Raw genomic sequence first — 22,260 nt, 5'->3', positions numbered from 1 at the left:
TCTACCCATCCATCCATCTACCCATCCATCCACCCATCCATCCATCCACCCATCCTCCCATCCATCCATCCATCCATCCATCCACCCATCCACCCATCCACCCATCCATCCACCCACCCATCCACCCATCCATCCATCCACCCACCCATCCATCCACCCATCCATCCACCCATCCATCCATCAATCTACCCATCCATCCATCCACCCATCCATCCACCCATCCATCCACCCATCCATCCATTCATCCACCCATCCATCCATCTACCCATCCATCCATCCACCCACCCACCCACCCACCCATCCATCCACCCATTCATCCATCCATGAAGCCACGCCCCCTGTGGCTGGTCCAACCCATTCTCTTCCTCCTCCTTTTCTTCCTCTTCTTCCTCCTCCTCCTCCTTTCCTTCCTCCTCATTGTTATTACTATTATTCTCATCATAGTTATTATTATTACTGTTATTGACATTGTTGTTTTTACTATCATGGTTGTTACTGTTATTGTTAATATGATGGTTATGATCATCATTATTGTCATGGTTATTACTATTATGGGTATTGTGGTTATTATTGTTATTGTTGTCATGATGTTTGGGTTATTGTTATGATTGTTATTGTTGTTATTGTTACTATGGTGATGGTTATTATTATGGTTATGCTATTGTTGTCATGATGGTTATTATTGTTATTGTTGTTGTCATTGTTATTATTATAGTTATTGTTGCCATGGTTATTACTATTATGGGTATTATGGTTATTATTGTTATCGTTGTTATTATTGTCATTGTTATTGTTATTATAGTTGTTATTGTTGTCATGGTTATTATTGTCATTGCTATTGTTATTATAGTTATTATTATTGTCACAATGTTTATTGTTGTTGTTGTTCTTGTTACTGTGGTGGTGACGGTCGTTGGCATATTCTTCGCCAAGCCTTCCTTGTTGCTCAGGAGGCTGAGATCTGGAGGATCGTGGTTCAAAGCCACCTCCACCCCCTCTCCCCATCCCCCCCAGGACCAACCGAGAGACCCGGATCTCCAGTGAACCCCCCAACCTGGAAAGGTAGGTGAGGAGCTCTGGCCCCGGGTTCGCGTCCCGGGGAGGGGGGGCTGATGGAGGTGGGAGGAAGAGGAGGAGGAGGAGGAGGAGGGTGATGGGTGATAGGAAGCCAGGGGGAAATGGGGTGCTGAGTACTTAGTACTTAGTCCTGGGGAGGGGGGAGGGGGGATGGACAATGACAGAAACAGACAGACAGAAGAGATACACAGACAGATGTAGACACACAGACAGACAGACACAGACATGACACAGAGAGAGAGACACAGACAAACAGACAGACCAAGATGTGCAGACAGACAGGGAGAGACAGAGACAGGACAGACAGACACACAGACAGACATACAGACAGACAGAGACACAGAGACTGAGAGAGAGAGAGACAGAAGAGACAGACAGGCACAGACAGTCAAACTGAGCCAGGACAGATAGACAGAGACACAGAGACAGGAAGAGACAGATGGACACAGGCACAGACAGAGACAGAGACAGAGAGACAGAGATGGACGTGAGAGAAACTGGCACAGACAGACACAGAGAGACAGACAGACAGACAGACAAAGAGACAGAAGAGAGACAGACAGGGAGAGACAGATGCACCGAGACAGATAGACATAGAGACAGACATACAGAGGCACAGAGAGACGGGCAGACAGACACAGACAGACAGAGACAAGTGACAGATGGAGAGAGGCAAAAGAGACAGACAGAGACAGGAAGATAGAGACAGACAGACAGACAGACACAGACAGACTAATATGAGACAGACAGATGTAGACATGGAGACAGGGAGAGACCGACAGAGGTAAATGGACAGACACAAGAGACAGACAGATGTGAACAGACACAGACAGGAAGACACAGAGACAGAACAGACAGACAGAAGAGACACAGACAGATGTAGACACAGAGACGGACAGACAGAGAGAGACACACACAGACAGATGAAGATGTGCAGACAGACAGGGAGAGACAGAGACAGGACAGACAGACAGAGACACACAGACAGAGACACAGACAGACAGAGACACAGACAGACAGACAGGGAAAGACAGATGGCAGAAACAGAAGAGACAGACAGGCACAGACAGACAAACTGAGCCAGGACAGATAGACAGAGACACAGAGACAGGAAGAGACAGACAGACACAGGCACAGACAGAGACAGAACAGACAGACAGAGATGGACATGAGAGAAACCGGCACAGACAGACACAGAGAGACAGACAGACAGAAAAGACAGAGAGAAGTGACAGATGGAGAGAGGTAGAAGAGACAGACAGACAGAGACAAGAAACAGACAGACAGCTCTAGACACAGAGACAGGAAGGGAGATGAACAGACATGGAGAGACAGCAACAGACAGAGATAGACACAAGCACAGAGAGACAGACAGAGACAAGAGACAGACACAGAGACGGACACAGACAGAGACAAACAGAGACAGAACAGACTGACAGACAGGCAGATGGAGACAGGGAGAGACCGACAGAGGTAGACAGACAGACTGAGACACAGATGTGAACACAGAGACTGACAGGAAGAGACAGAGACAGGACAGACAGACACAAGAGACAGAACAGACACAGACAGACAGACAGAGATAAGAGACAGACTCAGAGACAGACAGAGAGAGACAGATGGACAGACACAGAACAGATAGACACAGGGGCAGACTGACTGACAGAAGAGTCAGACACAGACTGAGACAGACAGACAGACATCAACATACAGACAGACATGAGACAGAGACAGACAGACAGACAGAGACAGAGACAAGTGACAGATGGAGAGAGGCAGAAGAGACAGAACCAAGAAGACAGAGACAGACAGACAGAGAGACCAATGGACAGATAACAGAGACAGAGAGGCAGACAGACAGAGACAGACAGAGGGAGACATGGAGACAGGGGGAGACCAACAGAGATAGACGGACAGACAGACAGACAGATAGGGAGAGACAGATGGATAGAGACAGACAGACACAGACAGAGACAGAGAGACAGAGACAGAGAAAAGACAGATGGACAGAGACAGGAAGACAGACACAGACAGAACAGACAGACAGACAGAGGCAGATGTGACAGAAACAGTCACAGACGGACAGACAGACACAAGAGACAGACATATGAATACAGAGACATACAGGAAGAGACAGAGATAGAACAGACAGACAGACAACAGAAGAGACAGACAGATGTAGTTACAGAGACGGAAAGACAGACACATGAGACAGAGACACACAGACAGACGAAGATGTACAGACAGACGGAGACACACAGAACACACACAGACAGAGACACAGAGACAGACAGATGGACAGAGACAGAAGAGACACAGACAGAGAGACACAGACAGACATGAGCCAGAGACACAGACATGACTGACAGACAGATGGAGACAGACAGAATCAGAAGAGACAGACAGGCACAGACAGACAAACTGAGCCAGGACAGATAGACAGACATAGACACAGAGACAGGAAGAGACAGACAGACACAGGTACAGACAGACAGAGAGACAGACAAAGAGAAGAGACAAAAGACAGACAGACAGACAAACAGATGTACACAAAGAGACATACAGGGAGAGACAGATGCACCGAGACAGACAGACAAAGAGAACAGACAGACACAGGCACAGAGAGACGGACAGACAGAGAGAGACAAGTGACAGATGGAGAGAGACAGATGAGACAGACAGACAGACAGAGAACACAGACATGTAGACACAAAGACAGACAGGAAGAGACAGACAGACAGAGACAGACATGTAGACACAGAGAGAAGAAACAAACTCAGACAGACAGACAGACAGACAGACAGAGGACACAGATGTAGACACAGAGACAGACAAGAAGAGACAGACAGTCAGAGACAGACATGTAGACACAGAGATAGAGAAGAAACAGACAGACGCAGGCACAGACAGATAGATGGGCAGACACAGAGGAGACAGATGGACAAACAGACACAGATAGAGACAAGTGACAGATGGACAGAGACAAGAGTCACACAGACAGACAGAGACAAAAGACAGACAAGTACAGACAGAAGAGAAAAGAGACAAACAGACACAGACAGGAAGACAGACGGGGACAGACAGACAGACTGAGACAGAAGAAACCGACACAGGCACAGAAAGACAGACTGAGAAGAGACAGACAGACACAGAGAGACAGAGACATGAGAGCCAATGGACAGACAAGAGACAGAAGAGACACAGACACAGATAGATGGACAGACAGAACAGACAGACAGACAGATGGAGACAGGGAGAGACCGACAGAGGTAGACGGACAGACAGACAGACTGAGACAGACAGGAAGAGACAGAGACAGAATAGAAAGACAGACACAAGAGACAGACAGAGACAGAACAAAAACAGACAGAGATAAGAGACAGACAGACAGGGAGACAGACAGACACAGGCAGACACAGAGACAGAGAGACAGATGGACAGACACAGAACAGATAGACGCAGGGGCAGACAGACCGACAGAGAGAAGAGTCAGATACAGACAGACAGACAGACAGACAGACAGAGACAGACATGAGACAGAGACAGACAGACACAAGTGACAGATGGAGAGAGGCAGAAGAGACAGACAGACGAGCCAGGAAGACAGAAACAGACAGACAGACAGACAGAGGACACAGATGTAGACACAGAGACAGACAGACAGACACAGACTGAGACAGAAGAGACCCAGACAGACAGACAGACAGATGTACACACAGAGACACACAGGAAGAGAAACGGATAGAGACAGACACAGGCATAGACAGACAGACATAGAGACAAGAGACAGATGGACAGAGACAGAAGAGACAAAGAGACAGACAGGCACAGTCACAGACAGACAAACTCAGCCAGGACAGATAGACAGACATAGACACAGAGACAGGAAGAGACGGACAGACACAGGCACAGACAGACAGAGACAGAACAGACAGACAGACAGACAGACAGAGATGGATGTGAGAGAAACTGGCACAGACAGACACAGAGAGACAGACAGACAAAGAGAAGAGACAGAAGAGACAGACAGGGACAGACAGACAGATGTACACACAGAGACAGACAGGGAGAGACAGATGCACAGAGACAGATAGACAAAGACAAGAGACAGACAGACAGACAAAGACAAAGACAAGTGACAGATGGAGAGAGACAGACGAGACAGACAGATGGAGCCAGGAAGACAGAGACAGACAGACAGAGGACAGACAGATGTAGAGACAGTGACAGGAAGAGACAGACGGACACAGGGACAGACAGAGACAGGGACAGACAGACAGACAGAAGAGACAGACATGTAGACACAGAGACAGAGAAGAAACAGACTCAGACAGACAGACGCAGGCACAGACAGACAGATGGGCAGACAGAGGAGACAGATGGACAGACAGACAGACACAGAGACAGGCAGGAAGGGAGATGGACAGACACGGAGAGACAGACAGACAGAGACAGAGACAGACAGGAAGAGACACAGACAGATGGACAGAGACAGGAAGACAGACAGACAGACAGAACAGACCAACAGAGATAGACACAGGCACAGAGAGACAGACAGACAGAGACAAGAGACAGACGGGGACAGACAGACTGAGACAGAAGAGACACCAAGACAGATAGACAGAGACAGACGGACAGACAGAAACAAAAGACACACAGAGACAGACTGAGACAGAAGAGATCCAGACAGACAGATGTACACACAGAGACGGACAGGAAGAGAGTCGGACAGAGACAGAGACAAGAGACAGATGGACAGAGACAGACAGACATGAGACTGGTAGACAGACACAGGGAGAGACAGAGATAACAGACAGACAGACGTCAACACAGACAGACAGAGACAAAAGACAGAGACAAACAGAGATGTGGAGACAGACAGACATCAACACAGACAGTGATGGAACAGACAGACAGACAAGATCGATGGACAGACAAGAGACAGAGATAGAGAAACCCAGACAGACAGATGGAGATGTACAGACAGATGGAAACACAGAGATAGACAGGGAAAGACAGAACAGACAGACAGAGAGACATGAGACCAATGGACAGATAACAGACAGAGACAGAGAGACACAGACAAAGACAGACAGACAGAGACACAGAGACAGGGAGAGACTGACAGAGGTACATGGACAGAGACAGGCAGATGTCAACACAGACAGAACAGACAGACAGAGATAAGAGACAGAGACAGACACAGAGACAGACAGAGACAAAGACAGACAGACAGACAGGGACACAGACAGACAGATACAGACAGACAGAGATAAGAGACAGACAGAGGGAGACAGACATAAGAGACAGACACAGACAGACAGACACAGAGGCAGACAGGGAGAGACAGACCAGACAGACAGACATGAGACCAATGGACAGATAACAGACAGAGACAGAGAGGCAGACAGACAGACAGATAAGAGACAGACAGACAGATGTCAACACAGAGACAGACAGACAGTGAGACAGACAGACACAGACAAAGACAGACAGAAAGCTAAAGACAGAGAGATAGACATGGAGAGACAGATGGACAGAGACAGACAGACAGAGCAGGTCTTCCCAGTCTCTTTTTCCTTGTGTCTCTCGACTTCCTGATCATATTCCTGTTGGTTGGTGTTTTCCTTCTTCCTCTTCTGTCTCCTCTTCCTCTTCCATCTTCTCTTCCATCTCCTCTTCTTCTTCCATCTCCTCTTCCTCTTCTGTCTCCTCTTCTGTCTCCTCTTCCATCTCCTCTTCCGTCTCCTCTTCCGTCTCCTCTTCCGTCTCCTCTTCCATCTCCTCTTCCATCTCCTCTTCCTCTTCCATCTCCTCTTCCTCTCCTCTTCCATCTCCTCTTCCTCTTCCATCTCCTCTTCCGTCTCCTCTTCGATCTCCTCTTCCTCTTCCATCTCCTCTTCCTCTCCTCTTCCTCTTCCGTCTCCTCTTCCATCTGCCCTTCTGTCTCCTCTTCCTCTTCCATCTCCTCTTCTGTCTCCTCTTCCTCTTCTGTCTCCTCTTCCATCTCCTCTTCCATCTTCTCTTCCATCTCCTCTTCGTCTCCTCTTCCATCTCCTCTTCCATCTCCTTTTCCTCTTCCATCTCCTCTTCTGTGTCCTCTTCCATGTCCTCTTCCTCTTCCATCTCCTCTTCTATCTCCTCTCCGGTCTCCTCTTCCTTTCTCCTCTTCCTCTTCCATCTCCTTTTCCTCTTCCATCTCCTTTTCCTCTTCCATCTCCTCTTCCTTCTCCTCTTCCATCTCCTTTTCCATCTCCTCTTCCTTCTCCTCTTCCATCTCCTCTTCCTCTCCTATCTCCTCTTCCATCTCCTCTTCCATCTCTTCCGTCTCCTCTTCCATCTCCTCTTCCTCTCCTGTCTCCTCTTCCATCTCCTCTTCCGTCTGCTCTTCCATCTCATCTTCCGTCTCCTCTTCCGTCTCCTCTTCCTCTTCCGTCTCCTCTTCCTTTTCCATCTCCTCTTCCGTCTCCTCTTCCGTCTCCTCTTCTATCTCCTCTTCTGTCTCCTCTTCCATCTCCTCTTCCTCTTCCATCTCCTTTTCCTCTTCCATCTCCTCTTCTGTCTCCTCTTCCATCTCCTCTTCCTCTTCCATCTCCTCTTTCATCTCCTCTTCCTCTTCCATCTCCTCTTCCTCTTCCCCTTCCTCTTCCTCGTGTCCATGTCCTTCTTCCTCTTCCTGTTCTTCTGATACATCTCCTTCCTCTTCCCATTCTCCTTCCTCTTCCTCCCCATTGTCTCCCTGACCCCCACAGATTGCCTCACATCCTTGAACCTCCATCCCCGGGCCTCCAACTTCCAGCCTCCATCCCTGGCCTCCATCCTTGGGCCTCCACCCCCTTGGACCTCCATCTCCAGCCTCCACTCCTGGCCTCCATCCCCAGCCTCCACCCCATTTGGCCTACTTTCCTCTATCCACAGGGCCTCTATCCCTAGCCTCCACCCTCCTGGGCCTCCTTCCCTGGGCCTCCAACTTCCAGTCTCCATCCCCAGCCTCCACCCCATTAGGCCTCCATCCCTGGTTTCTCTATCCCCAGCCTCCAATACCTCTGGGCCTCCTTCTCTGGCCTCCAACTTCCAGTCTCCATCCTCAGCCTCTACCTCTGGCCTCCACCTTCCTGGACCTCCATCCCCAGCCTCCATACCTGGCCTCTACCCCCGAGGCCCCCATCCCTGGACCTCCACTTCCCTTAGGCCTCCATTCCTGGGCCTCCAGCCCCTGGGCCTCCAACTTCCAGTCTCCTTCCTCAGCCTCCACCCCTATCCTCCACCTTGTTGGACCTCCATCCCCAGTCTCCACCCTGGCCTCTAATCCCTAGGCCTCCTTCCCTGGGCCTCCAACTTCCAGCCTCCATTTCCCTGGGCCTCCATCCCCAGCCTCCCCCCCTCCATCCCAGCCCCAGGATGGGGGGCCCCCGCCCCTGGGCCTCGCTGCTGCTGCTGCTGCTCCTGTGTGGCACCCACCCAGCCCCCGCCACCCGCTGCCCCAGGACCTGCGCCTGCTACGTCCCCACCGAGCTCCACTGCACCTTCCGCAGCCTCAGGGCCGTGCCCCACATGCTGGACCCCAAGATAGAGCGCGTGAACCTGGGGTGAGGCCTGGGGGGGGAAGGGGGGAAGGAAGGGAAGGAAGAGGAAGGAAGGAAGGAAGGAAGGAAAGAAGGAGGGAAGGAGGGAAGGAGGGAAAGAAGGAAGGAGAGAAGGAGGGAAGGAAGGAAGATGGAGGGAAGGAAGGGAAGATAGAAGGAAGGAAGGAAAGAGGGAAGGAAAGAAGGAGGGAGGGAAGGAAGGAGGGAGGGAAGGAAGGAGGGAGGGAGGGAAGGAAGGAAGGAAGGAGGGAAGGATGGAAGGAAGGAAGGAGGGAGAGAAGGAAGGAAGGAAGGAAGGAAGGAGGGAAGGAGGGAAGGAAAGAAGGAAGGAAGGAAGGAAGGAAGGAGGGAAGGAGGGAGGGAAGGAAGGAAGGAGGGAGGGAAGGAAGGAAGGAAGCGAGGGAGGAAAGGAAGGAAAGAAGGAAGGAAGGAAGATGATGATGAGTAATGATTCATTATTCTTGACCCTGACCCGGAAACAAAAGTCCTGCCCTCCCAGCGCTGGTTTTCAGGCTGGTTTCCTGATTTCCTCTTCCTGTCCTCTCATCTGTTGAATTAGGTTCAACCACATCCGGGTCCTGACGCACGCTTCCTTCTCCGGTCTCGCGAGACTTCAGCTGCTGCTGCTGCACGGAAACGAGATCGCGGACATCACCGAAGGCGCCCTGAGCGACCTGGGTGCACTGCAGGTGCACAGGGAGCGGGCGGAATTGGAAGGAAGTGGAAGGAAGTTTGGCAGGAAGTGGGGCAGAAATACGCAGTGAAGTGGGACAAAGTAGGGGAGGAAGTAGGGCGGAAGTTTGAGGAAATAGATACGGAAGTGGGAGGAAGTAGGGCTGGAAGTGGGAAGGAAGTTGGAGGAAGAAGGAAGTGGGAAAAGAGTAGGGAGGAAGGAGGGGGGAAATGCGGAGGAAGACAGGCAGAAATGGGGATCAAATAGCAAAGGAAGTGGGGAGGAAGTAGGGAATCAATGGAGGAAGTAGAGACGGACATGGAAGGAAGTCGAGGCAGAAGGGAGGCGGAAGTGGGGCAGAAGTGAGACGGAAATGGATAAGGACCTGGGAAGAAGTAGGGCCGAAAGTGCAGCCGGATGTTGAGTGGAAATAGGGAAGGAAGTGGAGCAGAAGTGGGTCGGAAGTAGTGAGGATATGGATCTGGAAGTGGAAGTAGGGCCGGAAGTGGAGTGGAAATCAGGAAGTAGGGAGGAAGTGTGAAGAAGTAGGGACGAAAATAAGCCGGAAGTGGGGAGGAAGTGGGAGGAAGTAGGGGTGGAAGTGGGGCGGAAGTGGTAAGGATAGGGTTCCGGAAGTGAGAAGTGGGGTGGAAATAGGGAAGGAAGTGGGGAGGAAGCAGGACGAAGTAGGGGCGGAAGTAAGGCGGAAGTGGGGCGGAAGTGGTGAGGATATGGATCCGGAAGTGGAGTGAAAATAGGGAAGGAAGTGGGGAGGAAGTGGGGGCGGAAGTGACCCAGAAGTGGGGAATGATATATAGCCGGAAGAGGGGAAGAAAGTGGAAATAGGACCATGGGTAGGACCGGAAGTGGGGCAGAAATAAGGAAGGAAATGGATAGGAAGTGGGAAGTCGGGGCTGAAGTGAGGCAGAAGTGAGCCAGAAGTGGGGCAGAAGTGGTGAGGATATGGATCCAGAAGATACAGGAAGTAGGGCCGTAAATGTGGCCGGAAGTGCGGAGGAACTTGGAGGAAGTAGAGGCGGAAATCAGCCGGAAGTGGGGAGGAAGTGACCCGGAACTGGGGCGGAAGTGAGTCGGAAGTAGGGAGGAAGTGAGACTGGGGCAGAAGTGGGAATGGAAGAAGTGAGGAAATGTACTCGGAAGTGGGAGGAAGTAGAGGCAGAATTCGGCAGAAGCCGGATGTGGAGCAGAAGTGTGACAGGAAGTGGTAGGGAAATAGGGCAGAAGTGAGACCGGAAGGGGGTGAAAGAGATTGAAAGTGGGGCGGAAGTGACCCCGAAGTGGCCCTAAGGATCCCAGAAACGCCCCCTTTGACCCACGCAGGTGCTGAAGCTGAGCTACAACCAGCTTCGGGCACTGCACACGGGCTCCCTGCGGGGCCTGCGGCGCCTGTCCCGGCTGTACCTGGACCACAACCGGCTGGAGTCGGTGCACCCATGGGCACTGCTGGGGCTGGCATCGTTGCGGCTGCTGCGTCTGGATGGGAACCGGCTGGCGGCGCTGGCGCCCGAGGCGCTGGCCACGCTGCATGTGCGCGGGGTCCCGGCCTGCACGCTGGGCGTGCTGCACCTGGCCGGGAACCGCCTGGCAGCGCTGCCTGCCGGCACCCTGGCCCGCGCACCCGCGCTGCGCGCGCTGCATCTGCAGGGTAACCCCTGGGCCTGCGGCTGCCGCGCGCGCTGGATGGAGGGCCTGCAGGGGCGGGGCCGAGGTGAGCCGAGGGGGCGTGGTCAAGCGCAGGCCAATGAGAGAGCGGGGCGGGGCTGAGGCGATGCAGAGAGGGAGCGTGACCAAGATACAGCCAGTGAAAAAGGACGGGGTCGTGGCTGGGCGTAAGTGAGTAGCCGAGCTCCCCGAGTCACGTGGGGCAGAGGCGTGGCCGAGGTGCCCAGGGGGGCGTGGCCGAGCTCCAGCCAGTAAAAAACGGCAGCAGTGTGGCTGGGCGTGGCTGGGCATTAGTGAGGAGCTGCAGGGGGCGTGGCCAAGGTCTAGCCACTAAGGCGGGGCGGGGACGTTGCTGAGGCTCCACAGGGAGGGTGTGGCCCAGCTTCAGCCACTCAGGCAGGGCGAGGGTGTGGCTAAGACTCCACGGGGGCGTGGCCGAGGTCCAGCCAGTCAGGTGAGATGAGGACGTGGCTGAGGTGACACGGGGGCATGGCTGAGCTCCAGCCAGTCAGGCAGGGCAGGGGTGTGGCTGAGGCTCGGCAGGGGGTGTGGCCAATCTCCAGCCAGTCAGGCATGGCGGGGGCGTGGCTGAGAACCCCCAGGAAAGGCGTGGCTGAGCTCCAGCCAGTCAGGCGCGGCGGGAGCGTGGCCGAGGCTCCCCAGGGGGGCGTGTCCCATGTCAGCCCCGCCCCTCTCCCGTCCCCCCCTGCAGGCGTGCTGCGCTGTGGGAAGGAACAGGCGTGCGCGGCCTGCGCCAGCCCCGCTGACCGCCGCGGCCTGGACCTGCGTCGCCTGCTGCCACGCATGCGCTGTCGGTCGCCGCGCATCCACACTGACCCGGCGGATGGCGAGGAGCCGCCAGAAGCAGAAGTGGAGGCAGAGGAAGAGGAAGTGGAGGACTGGGAGGATGTGGGCGAGGTGCGGCTGAGGCTGACAGACGCCCGTGGCCGCACCGCCCACCTTGCCTGCCGCCTGCGGCGCGCGCCCGTCGTGCGCGACCTCGACGTGCGGCCCGGCCTCGCCCCCGACACCCCAGCGCACGTGCGCCTGACACTCAGTGCCGCCCTCGTCTGCTATGCCGACTCTGACCACCTCGCACATGCCCGCCGCCTGCTGGGAGGCGATGATGATACTGATGACGTCGCGCTGATGCTGCGCTGGGACCTGGAGGCGCTGGGCCACGCCCACCCGGATGGGGACCTGGGAGATGGATTCCGGGAAGGCCACGCCCAAACCTCGGGCGGAGACCCTGATGGGGATGAGCTGTATCAGGACAGGTCCTCGGATGTAGGCCACGCCCACCGTCAGGGCGGAGACCCAGATGTGGACCATATGTATCAGGCCACAGACTCGGATGTAGGCCATGCCCACCATCGAACCAGGAACCCTGATAGAGGCCACGTCCACCAGGGAGCCAGAGACCCTGATGTAGGCCCTGCCCACGCTCAGGACAGAGACCCGGTTGTAGGCCACACCCATCTGCAGGACAAATACCCGGATGTAGGCTATATGTATCAAGCCCGAGACCCGGATGTAGGGCCCTCCCGCCAGCAGGACAGACACCCGGATGTAGGCCATGAGTATGATCAGGACATAGGCCCCGCCCACACTCAGGACAGAGACCCGGATGTCAATGACCCAGATGAGGGCCCTGCAGAGACCCAGATGTAGGCCCCGAGTATGACCAGGATGGAGGCCACGCCCACTCTGAGGCTAGAGACCCGGATGTCCGGGACATGGATGAGGGCCCTGCCCACCCTGAGGACAGAGACCCTGATGTCAATGACCCGGATGAGGGCCCCGCCCACTCTGAGGACAGAGACCCGGATGTAGGCCCCAGGTATGACCAGGATGGAGGACGCGCCCTGGGTGACCCTCGACCCCCGTGATGACCCCGATGACGTGCACGTGGTGACCCCGGGGCAGACTCTGCGGCTGCACTGTGCGGCGCAGGGCTCGGAAACGCCACGCGTGGCCTGGACGCGGCCCGACGGCTCCGTCCTGCGGGGCGATGAGGACGGCGGCCATGACAGGGGGACAACGCTGGAGATCCGCGGGGTGCGCCATGCTGATGCTGGATGGTACCACTGCGAGGCCCGAGTGGGGCGCCGCGGGGAAACCGAGGCACGGCACGTGGCCTACGGCGGGGACGGAGCCACGGGGTCCGGGGCCTACGTGGAGGAGGAAGCCATGGAATCTGAGGCCTATGGTGTGAATGAAGCCATAGGATCCAAGGCCTACGCTGAGGAGAAAGCCACGAGATCTGAGGCCTACGCTGAGGAAAAAGCCACAAGATCCGAGGCCTACCCTGAGGAGAAAGCCACAGGATCCCAGGCCTATGCTGAGGAGAAAGCCATCAAATCTGAGGCCTATGACGTGAATGAAGCCATAGAATCTGAGGCCTACACTGAGGAGAAAGCCAAAGGATCCAGTGCCTATGGCTCAGATGAAGCCATGAGATCCGAGGCCTACACTGAAGAAAAAGCCACAAAATCTGAGACCTATGGTGAAGAAAAAGCCATAGAGTCCGAGGCTTACGCTGTGAATGAAGCCATAGAATCCGAGGCCTATGGTGCAAATGAAGCCATAGAATTCGAGGCCTTCACTGAGGAAAAAGCCATAGGATCTGAGGCCTACACAAAGGAGAAAGCCATAGGCCCCGCAGCCTACACCGTGTCTGAAGCCACAGGCCGTGCAGCCTTTGACACCTCTGAAGCCACAGGCCCCGCAGCCCCGTCTGCAGCCCCAGGCCCCGCGGCCTTTGATGCCTCTGAAGCCACAGCCCCCGCGGCCTACGTCCCATCTGCAGCCCCGGGCCCTGTGGCCTACGGTGGCTTTGAGGCCGCCATGGCAGGCCGGGCGCAGCGCGTGTTCGTGGTGGCGTCGCAGGCACCAGCGGCCACGGCTCTGGCACTGCCTGTGGGCGCCGCGCTGCGGCTGGGCTGCCGAGCGGAGGCGGAGCCGGTGGCGCGCGTGGGCTGGCTGCTGCCGGGCGGGCGCTGGGCCTGGGCGGGGACGGAGCTGGGGACGGACGGCGTCGGGGTCGGGGCGGACGGGACACTGACGCTGCCCGCACTGGGTCCGCAGCACACTGGACGCTATGTGTGCGTGGCCGCCAACGCGCTGGGGATGGCGCGCTGGGATGCGGACGTCAGCGTGGGTGGGGCAGCGGGGGACAAGATGGCAGAAGCCAAGATGGCGGAATCAAAGATGGAAGAATCCAAGATGACGGAAAGCAAGATGGCCAAAAACAAGATGGCAGAATCAAAGATGAAAGGCAACAAGATGGCGGAAAACAAGATGGAGAGAATTAAGATGGCGGATTCCAATATGGTGGACACCAAGATGGTGGAATCAAACATGGAGAGAAACAAGATGGAGGAATCCAAGATGGAGGGAACCAAGATGGCCGAATCCAACATGGCCGACACCAACATGGCGGATTCCAAGATGGTGGACGCCAAGATGGCGAAATCCAAAATGGAGGGAAACAAGATCGTGGAAAGCAACATGGCGGAATCCAAGATGGAAGGAATCAAGATGGCAGAAAACAAGATGGAAGGAATAATGATGGCCGAAAACAAGGTGGTGGAATCAAAGATGGAGGGAACCAACATGGCGGAATCCCAGATGGAGGAATCCAAGATTGAGGGAATTAAGATGGCGGATTCCAAGATGGTGGAGGCCAAGATGGCGGATTCAAAAATGGCGGATTCCAAGATGGCGGGCGCCGCTGCGGAAGCGGCCGCGGGGGCGTCTCGCCGTGCTGACATCATTGTTGACACACCGAGCTCAGGCCCGGGCACCGGGGAAGCGCAGCTGTGGCGTCGGCGTCCTGCGGGCGGCCCCGGGCGTGGGCAGCAACGGCGTCCGCCGCCTCCGCCTCCCCCTCCCGCCCCGCGTGCCGCCCCTGCCGGCCGCGGGTTCGAGCCCGCCTTGCCGCGCCGCCCGCGCCCGCCAGTGGCTGCCGAGCACATCCGGCCCGAGCACTGGGCGCGCATCCTGGCGCGCGTGCGCGGCCGCGGCACGGGTGACTTCTGGGCCCCGCCCACCCTGCTTCCGGTCTCCATGGAGACCTCCCTGCTTCCGGCGTCCACACTTCCGTTTTCCACACTTCCGGTTTTGACGCAAATATCCCCACTTCCGGTCTCCGTGTCTTCCGCCGACCCACTTCCGGTCTCCACTCAGACCTCACCACTTCCGGTCTCCACTCAGACCACCCCACTTCTGGTCTCCACACTGCTGGTTTCCACTCGAACATCACCACTTCCTGTCTTCACTACTTCCGCCTACCCACTTCTGCTCTCCCCGCGGACCTCTCCACTTCCTGTCTCCACTCGGACCCCCGCACTTCCTGCTTCCACACTTCCAGTTTCCACTCGAAAATTCCTACTTCCGGTCTCCACTCGGACCACCCCACTTCCGGCTTCCACATTTCCGGTTTTGTCTCGAACATCCCCACTTCTGGGCTCCACTCGCAGATCCCCACTTCCGGTCTCCATTCGGACCACCCCACTTCCTGTTTCCCCACTTCCGGTTTCCACTCGGAAATCCCCACTTACGGCCTCAACTACTTCGGCCTACCCACTTCCGTTTTCGACGGAGAGATCCCCACTTCCGGCTTCCACACCTCCGGTTTCCCCACGGACCTCCCCACTTCCGGTCTCCAGTCGGACCACCCGACTTCCGGTTACCACTCGGAGATCCCCACTTCTGACTTCCACACTTTCAGTCTCCCCACGGACCTCTCTACTTCCGGTTTCAACACGGACATCCCCACTTCCGGCCTCCACCCCTGGAGCATCCGCTGCTCCGACCTCTGCACTTCCGTCCTCCTCACTTCCGGCCTCCTTACTTCCGCCCTCCAGGAGGCTTGGCGGCGGCCGCAGGCGGGGGCAACAGCACAAAGCCCACCGCGCCCGGCCGGGCCCCACGGCAAACCCCCGTGACCCCGTGGTCACGACCCTGCACGGCCGTGCCCCGGATGCCCTCCCTTCCCGTCCTGCTGCTTCCCCCGACGGTGACCCTGGGACCTTTGACCCACGATCCCCGGCCCCGCCCGCCATGACCCTGCCCCGTGGGGCCTGGAACGAGCTGGACACGGGTGAGCCTCAGTTTACCCATCTGTTTCCTGCAGGCTCTTGGCGTGGGGGCGGGGGACTGAGGGGAGCCAGATAGGAGGTGGAGGTTAGAGGTCACAGGGAGGATACAAGACGGTCAGAGGTCAGGGGGAGGTTAGGGTCATGGGGGTCAAAGGTCACAGGGAAATCAGGGGTCACAGTCGGGTCAGTGGTTGCAGAGAGGTCAGAGGTCATGGAGAGGTCACGGGGAGGTGAGAGGCCATGGGCAGGTGAGAAGTGGATGGGAGGTCAAAGGTCATGGGGAACTCAGGGGTCATGGAGAGGTCACGGGGAGGTCTCGGGAGGGTCACTGGGAGGTCAGAGGTCATGGGGAAGCCAGGAGTCACAGGAGGTAAGAGGTCACAGAGTAGTCAGAGGTCATGGAGAGGTCACAGGGAGGTCAGGGGTCACTGGGAGGGCAGAGGGCATGGGGAGGGGAGGGGCGAAGTCCTTTACTCTGTCTGTTGTCTGTGTTCCTGGCCGTGTGGGGCACAGGATGTCTGGGGAGACAAACACACACGCACGGACAGACAGGCAGACAGACATAGAGCAGACAGATAGAGGGACGGATGGATAGACAGACAGACAGACAGACAGATAGGTGGATAGACGGATGAATGGACGGATAGACAGAGCCATAGAGAGACAGACAGATGGACAGAAGGACGGATAGACAGGTAGACAGACAGTAGACAGACAGATGGACAGATAGATAGACAGACAGATAGACTGATAGATAAATAGATAAACAAATGGACGGATAGACAGAGCCATAGACAGATAGACAGAGAGATACAGGGACGGATGGATGGAGAGACAGACAGACATGGAAACGTACATGGTTGGATGGATGGATAGATAGGTAGACAGACAGACAGCTGGATGGATAGATAGACCAATGGACAGATAGACAGAGCCATAGACAAAGAGATAGATGGACAGATGGATGGGTAGACAGACAGACAGACTGATGGCTGAAGACAGACACCAGACAGACGGATGGATACAGAGACAGGTGGACAGATGGACGGACAGACAGATAGAAGGACAGATGGACAGATAGGTAGACAGACAGATAAACCAATGGACAGATAGACAGAGCCATAGAGAGACAGACAGAGAGATACATGGACTGATGGATGGATAAACAGATAGACTGATGGACGGATAGACAGAGCCATAGAGAGACATATACTAGAGACATGGACAGATAGATAGAAAGAGACAGACAGACCGACCGACCAATGGAAGGATGGACAGACAGAGCCATAGAGAGACAGACAGACAGAGATACATGGACAGATGGATGGATAGACAGACAGACAGATAGAAACATACATGGTTGGATGGATGGATAGGTACACAGACAGACAGACAGACAGATAGATAGATAGACAGACAGACCAATGGACGGATAGACAGAGCCATAGAGACAGATAGAAGAATGGACAGAGAGATGAACAGATGGACAGATGAACAGATGGATAGATGGACCAATGGACAGATAGACAGACAGAGGCATACACAGTCAGAGAGACAGATGGACAGATGGATGGATAGACAGACGGGTGGATGGATGGATGGATTGAAAGAGATAACATGGACAGGTGGGTGGGTAGACAGACGGACGGACTGATGGATGTATAGATAGATAGGTAGACAGACACCAGACAGACAGGCAGACAGATAGATAGAGAGACAGGTGGACGACAGATGGACAGATAGCTAGATGGATGGACCAGTGGACAAATACACAGAATCATAGATAGACAGACAGAGCAATGGACAGATAGACAAACAGAGCCATAGACAGAGAGAGAGAGAGAGAGAGAGAGAGAGAGAGAGAGAGAGAGAGAGAGAGAGAGAGAGAGAGAGAGAGAGATGGACGGAAGGAAGGATACACAGGTAGGTAGACAGACAGTAGATGGATGGACAGATGAATGGACAGACAGATACATCGGTGGATGGAGCGACACAGACACATGGACAGATAGACGGATGGACTGATGGATGGATAGACAGATGGACAGACAGAGAGACAGAGGGACAAACAGAGGGACAGAGAGACAGAGGGACAGAGAAACGGATGGACAGACAGATGGACAGACAGACGGACAAGTAGACAGATGAACAGACAGAGGGACAGACAGACAGACATAGACATACTGACAGATGGATAGACAGACGGACAGAGAGATGGACAGCCGGATGGACAGACAGACAGAGGGACAGAGCACTGTCTCCGACCAGCACAGGGGCCTTTATCCAACGCCCTGTCCCTCCCTCCGTCCGTCTGTCCATCCCCAGGCGTGGAGCTGACCCCAGCTGTGCCGGACACACATGGGATGGACACGAGTGGATCTGACGCTGGCACGATGGACACGCGTGGAAAGGACAGGCGTGGACCTCACAGGAGCAAACTGGACACGCGTAGGCCTGCCACTGACTTGATGATCACGTGTGAAAATGTCACACGTGACACGGACACGATCAGATGCCTTCCACACTCACTGGACACGCGTGAAATGCACATAACTGCATCTGACATGCGTGGAAATGTCACACGTGTAAATGTCACACGTGTAAATGTCACGCGTGAAAGGGACACAATCATGTCCGTTATTCATAGGCCTAACCCCAGTGGAAATGTCACGCGTGGACCTGACTCTCAGATGATGGTCACACGTGGAAATGTCACGCGTGAAAGGGACACGATCAGACCCCTTCTGTGTGGACCTGACACTCTTAGAATGCACATACATGGATCAGACATGCGTGCAAATGTCACGCTTGGATATGACAGGCGTGGAACGGACACGATCAGGTCCATTATTCATAGACCTGACACGCGTGAAAATGTCACGTGTGAAAATGTCACCCATGGAATGGACGCGATCAGGTCCCTTCTGCATGGCCCTGATACTCTTGGACCGCACATGCATGGATCTGTCACGCGTGTAAATGTCACGCATGAATCTGACACTCACACAATGGTCACATGTGGAAATATCACTCGTGAAAGCGACACGATCACATCCCTTCCACACTCACCTGATACACATGAAGTGCGCATGCGTGGCTCTGACACACGTGGAAATGTCATGCACGCCTCCCCCACTCCCCCCGTGCTGCGCGAGGCACCCACGGAGTTCGTGTCGGCCCACGCAGGCCTCACCCTGCACCTGCCCTGCACAGCCCAGGCCTGGCCCCCTGCGGCCCTACACTGGCGTCTACCTGACGGGACCTACGCGAGACCCGTGCATGTGCACACGCACCCTCGACTCAGCGACATCTACGTCCTCCCCAATGGCACGCTGGTGCTGCGCCGCCTGCAGGCCCCACGCCATGCCGGTGAGTACGAGTGCGTAGCCGCCAACGCGCTAAGCAGCGCAAAACGCACCGTGCACGTCGAAGTCACGCCCACGCACCCGCGTCTCCCCCCCAGCGTCCGACCCCGAGGCCCGCTCGCCACGCCCGTGCCCCACGGCGCTGACCTCACACTGCACTGCCACGCGCGCGGGGACCCCGCCCCACGCGTGTTCTGGAGGCTGCCAGATGGGCGCCTGGTGGATGCTGGGAGCAGGTGAGTGTGGGAAGTGGGGGGCATCCATCCATCCACCCATGCATCTACCCATCCACACATCCATCCATCCACTCATCCATCCACCCATCCATCCACCCATCGATCCATCCATCCACTCACCCATCCATCCATCCACCCATCCATCCATTCATCCATCTACCCATCCATCCATCCACCCACCCATCCACCCTTCCATCCATCCATCCACCCACCCATCCATCCATCCATCCACCCATCCACACATCCATCCATCCACCCATCCATCCATCCCTCCATCCATCCACCCATCCACTCATCCATCCACCCACCCATCCATCCACCCATCCATCCATCCATCTACCCATCCATCCACCCATCCATCTACCCATCCATCCACCCATCCATCTACCCATCCATCCACCCATCCATCCATCCACCCATCCATCCACTCATCCATCCACCCATCCATCTATCCACCCATAGTTGGGATAAAGATGATACCCCTTGATAGATAGTTAATTGATAGAGGATGGATTAGACAGATGACATAGACACAGTAGGCCATAGATAACAAATCGATTATCGATTAAATATTGATAGAGATGAGGTGGGGATGGTAGATTCATTAGCAGTGAATAGGTAATTGATAGTGAAAGACCCTAGTCCCCTAGGATACTTTCGTCAACAGGAGGGCACCCCAGAAAACTCAGACTCCAGGCCGGGAGATGCAATAAGCAAGAGGAGTTTATTTGACGTTTGCGCAAACGGACTCTCTGTCCCGAGCAGACAGGGAGCCCCGAGCAGCGATTACAAGCCCTTTTTAAAGGCAAAAACCACAAGATTAACGCATAACACAAAGCATCCCATGATTGGTCCATTTAAAGGTCACCATATACACCAACAATCACTTTGCCACGCGAAAAATTTTGTAACACTCTTTGTAAAATGACTGGCCCATGGTTGGTTTAAGGGGGGGCTTACATGGTTACAGGCCTATGATTGGTTGACATTTGGCTTAGCTTGTGGTCTTGCCAGGTGGTCGTTATCTCAAGGTCCTGTCTGGGGAATTTCTAAATGGGAACTGAGGAACACGTACTGTCTGTTCTTTATCTACTACCACTGACCTTGTCCTGGGGCTGGCATCTGGTCCCTGAAACTTCTTAACTCATTTTTGGGAAGGGAAGGGTCAGTGCCAGCGTAAGCAAGTTTATAGAAGCAGAATCAGCAGTTAGCAAGTTAGTAATGGTAATGGTCAATTTTTAATCTTTCAATAGGTCCTGGCTTGCCAGATCGCAAGGTAGAACCCTAGTGATCGATCATTGATAGATGATCGATCAGGGATCGATACAAGATGAGTATTGGATGCATATGTCACATGTGCGAATAACTAACATTGGCTTCAAATTTGTCTTCCCTTATGGTCTTTCCTCCTATTACTTTCTTCCCTCCTTCCTTCCCTCCTTCCTTCCCTCCTTCCTTCCTTCCCTCCCTCCTTTCTTCCTTCCCTTCTTCCTTCCTTTCTTCCCTTCTTGGTTCCTTCCCTCCGATCCTTCCTTCCTTCCCTCCAATCCTTCCTTCCTTCCATCCTTCCTTCCCTACATTCCCTCCTTCCTTCCAACCTCCCTTCCCTACATTCCTCCTTCCTTCCCACCAATCCTTCTATCCTTCCTTCCCTCCAATCCTTCCTTCCTTCCCTCCAATCCTTCCATCCTTCCTTCCCTCCAATCCTTCCTTCCCTCCCTCCAATCCTTCCTTCCCTCCAATCCTTCCATCCTTCCTTCCCTCTAATCCTTCCTTCCATCCTTCCCTCCAATCCTTCCTTACTTCTCTCCAATCCTTCCATCTTTCCTTCCGTCCAATCTTTCCTTCCTTCCCTCCGATCCTTCCATCCTTCCTACCCTCCAATCCTTCCCTCCAATCCTTCCTTCCCTACATTCTCTCCTTCCTTCCCTCCAATCCTTCCTTCACCCTTCCCACCTTCCTTCCTTCCTTCCTTCCCTCCCTCCCTCTCTCTCCCCTCCCCAGCTCTGACATCCGGGTCCGTGCCTTTCCCAACGGCACGCTCTCCGTGCGTCCGGTGACGTCACGCGACGCGGGGGAGTACGTGTGCATGGCGCGCAACGCCGTGGGCGACGCACATGCACGGCTGCGCGTGGAGTTGGCAGCTGGGCCAGGCACCTCCTATCTGCAACCCCGGCTTCCCGTGACCCCCGTGACCCAGGACGCCGACCCCAGGGAGGACTGCACTGCCCACCACCGCCTCCACGTCCCATCCGGTGTCCTGAGAGACCCGGATATTCAGGTCGCGAGGCCTGATGGGAGTGTGGGGATCTGAGACCTGGGGCCTGCGTTAGACCTCGGATGTGTGACCACGGGTGGGGGGGCGGGGCCTGGGGTGGGTTCTTCCTCTTCCTCTCAGTCACTTCCTTCTTCCTCTTCCTCTTCATTTCCTGTTTCCTCTTCCTTTCCTTCTTCCTCTTTCTCTCAATCACTTCCTTCTTCTTCCTCTTCCTCTCAACATCATTCAACTTCTTCTTCCTCTTCCTTTCCCTCTTCCTC

At 54.8% G+C, this 22,260-nt stretch overlaps 1 protein-coding gene across 1 annotated transcript; it reads left to right on the top strand.

Annotated features, from left to right (window-relative positions):
- The first annotated feature begins 1,048 nt into the window (after positions 1 to 1,048).
- LOC138816114 (hemicentin-1-like) lies at positions 1,049 to 22,056 on the top strand. The gene is made up of 5 exons (XM_070005661.1): positions 1,049 to 1,062; positions 8,613 to 8,666; positions 9,223 to 9,352; positions 18,447 to 19,722; positions 21,727 to 22,056. Exons 4-5 carry the CDS (start codon positions 18,485 to 18,487, stop codon positions 22,034 to 22,036), a joined length of 1,548 nt encoding a protein of 515 aa, XP_069861762.1. The 5' UTR covers positions 1,049 to 1,062; positions 8,613 to 8,666; positions 9,223 to 9,352; positions 18,447 to 18,484; the 3' UTR covers positions 22,037 to 22,056.
- Positions 22,057 to 22,260: the final 204 nt, after the last annotated feature.

This window comes from Dipodomys merriami, unplaced genomic scaffold (genome assembly GCF_024711535.1).
Source record: "Dipodomys merriami isolate MVZ:Mamm:240054 unplaced genomic scaffold, mDipMer1.0.p SCAF_686, whole genome shotgun sequence".
Classification (NCBI taxonomy): Eukaryota; Metazoa; Chordata; class Mammalia; order Rodentia; family Heteromyidae; genus Dipodomys; species Dipodomys merriami.
The sequence above is the reverse complement of the archived record's forward strand: the minus strand, read 5'-3'. Positions and strand labels throughout refer to the sequence as shown.

Bases quoted from the DNA above. Each gene is read 5' to 3' on its own strand.
- LOC138816114 (XM_070005661.1), top strand. From the start codon at position 18,485: ATGGACACGAGTGGATCTGACGCTGGCACGATGGACACGCGTGGAAAG. The intron at 19,723-21,726 runs GTGAGTGTGGGA...TCCCCTCCCCAG, and splicing joins CTGGTGGATGCTGGGAGCAG to CTCTGACATCCGGGTCCGTG.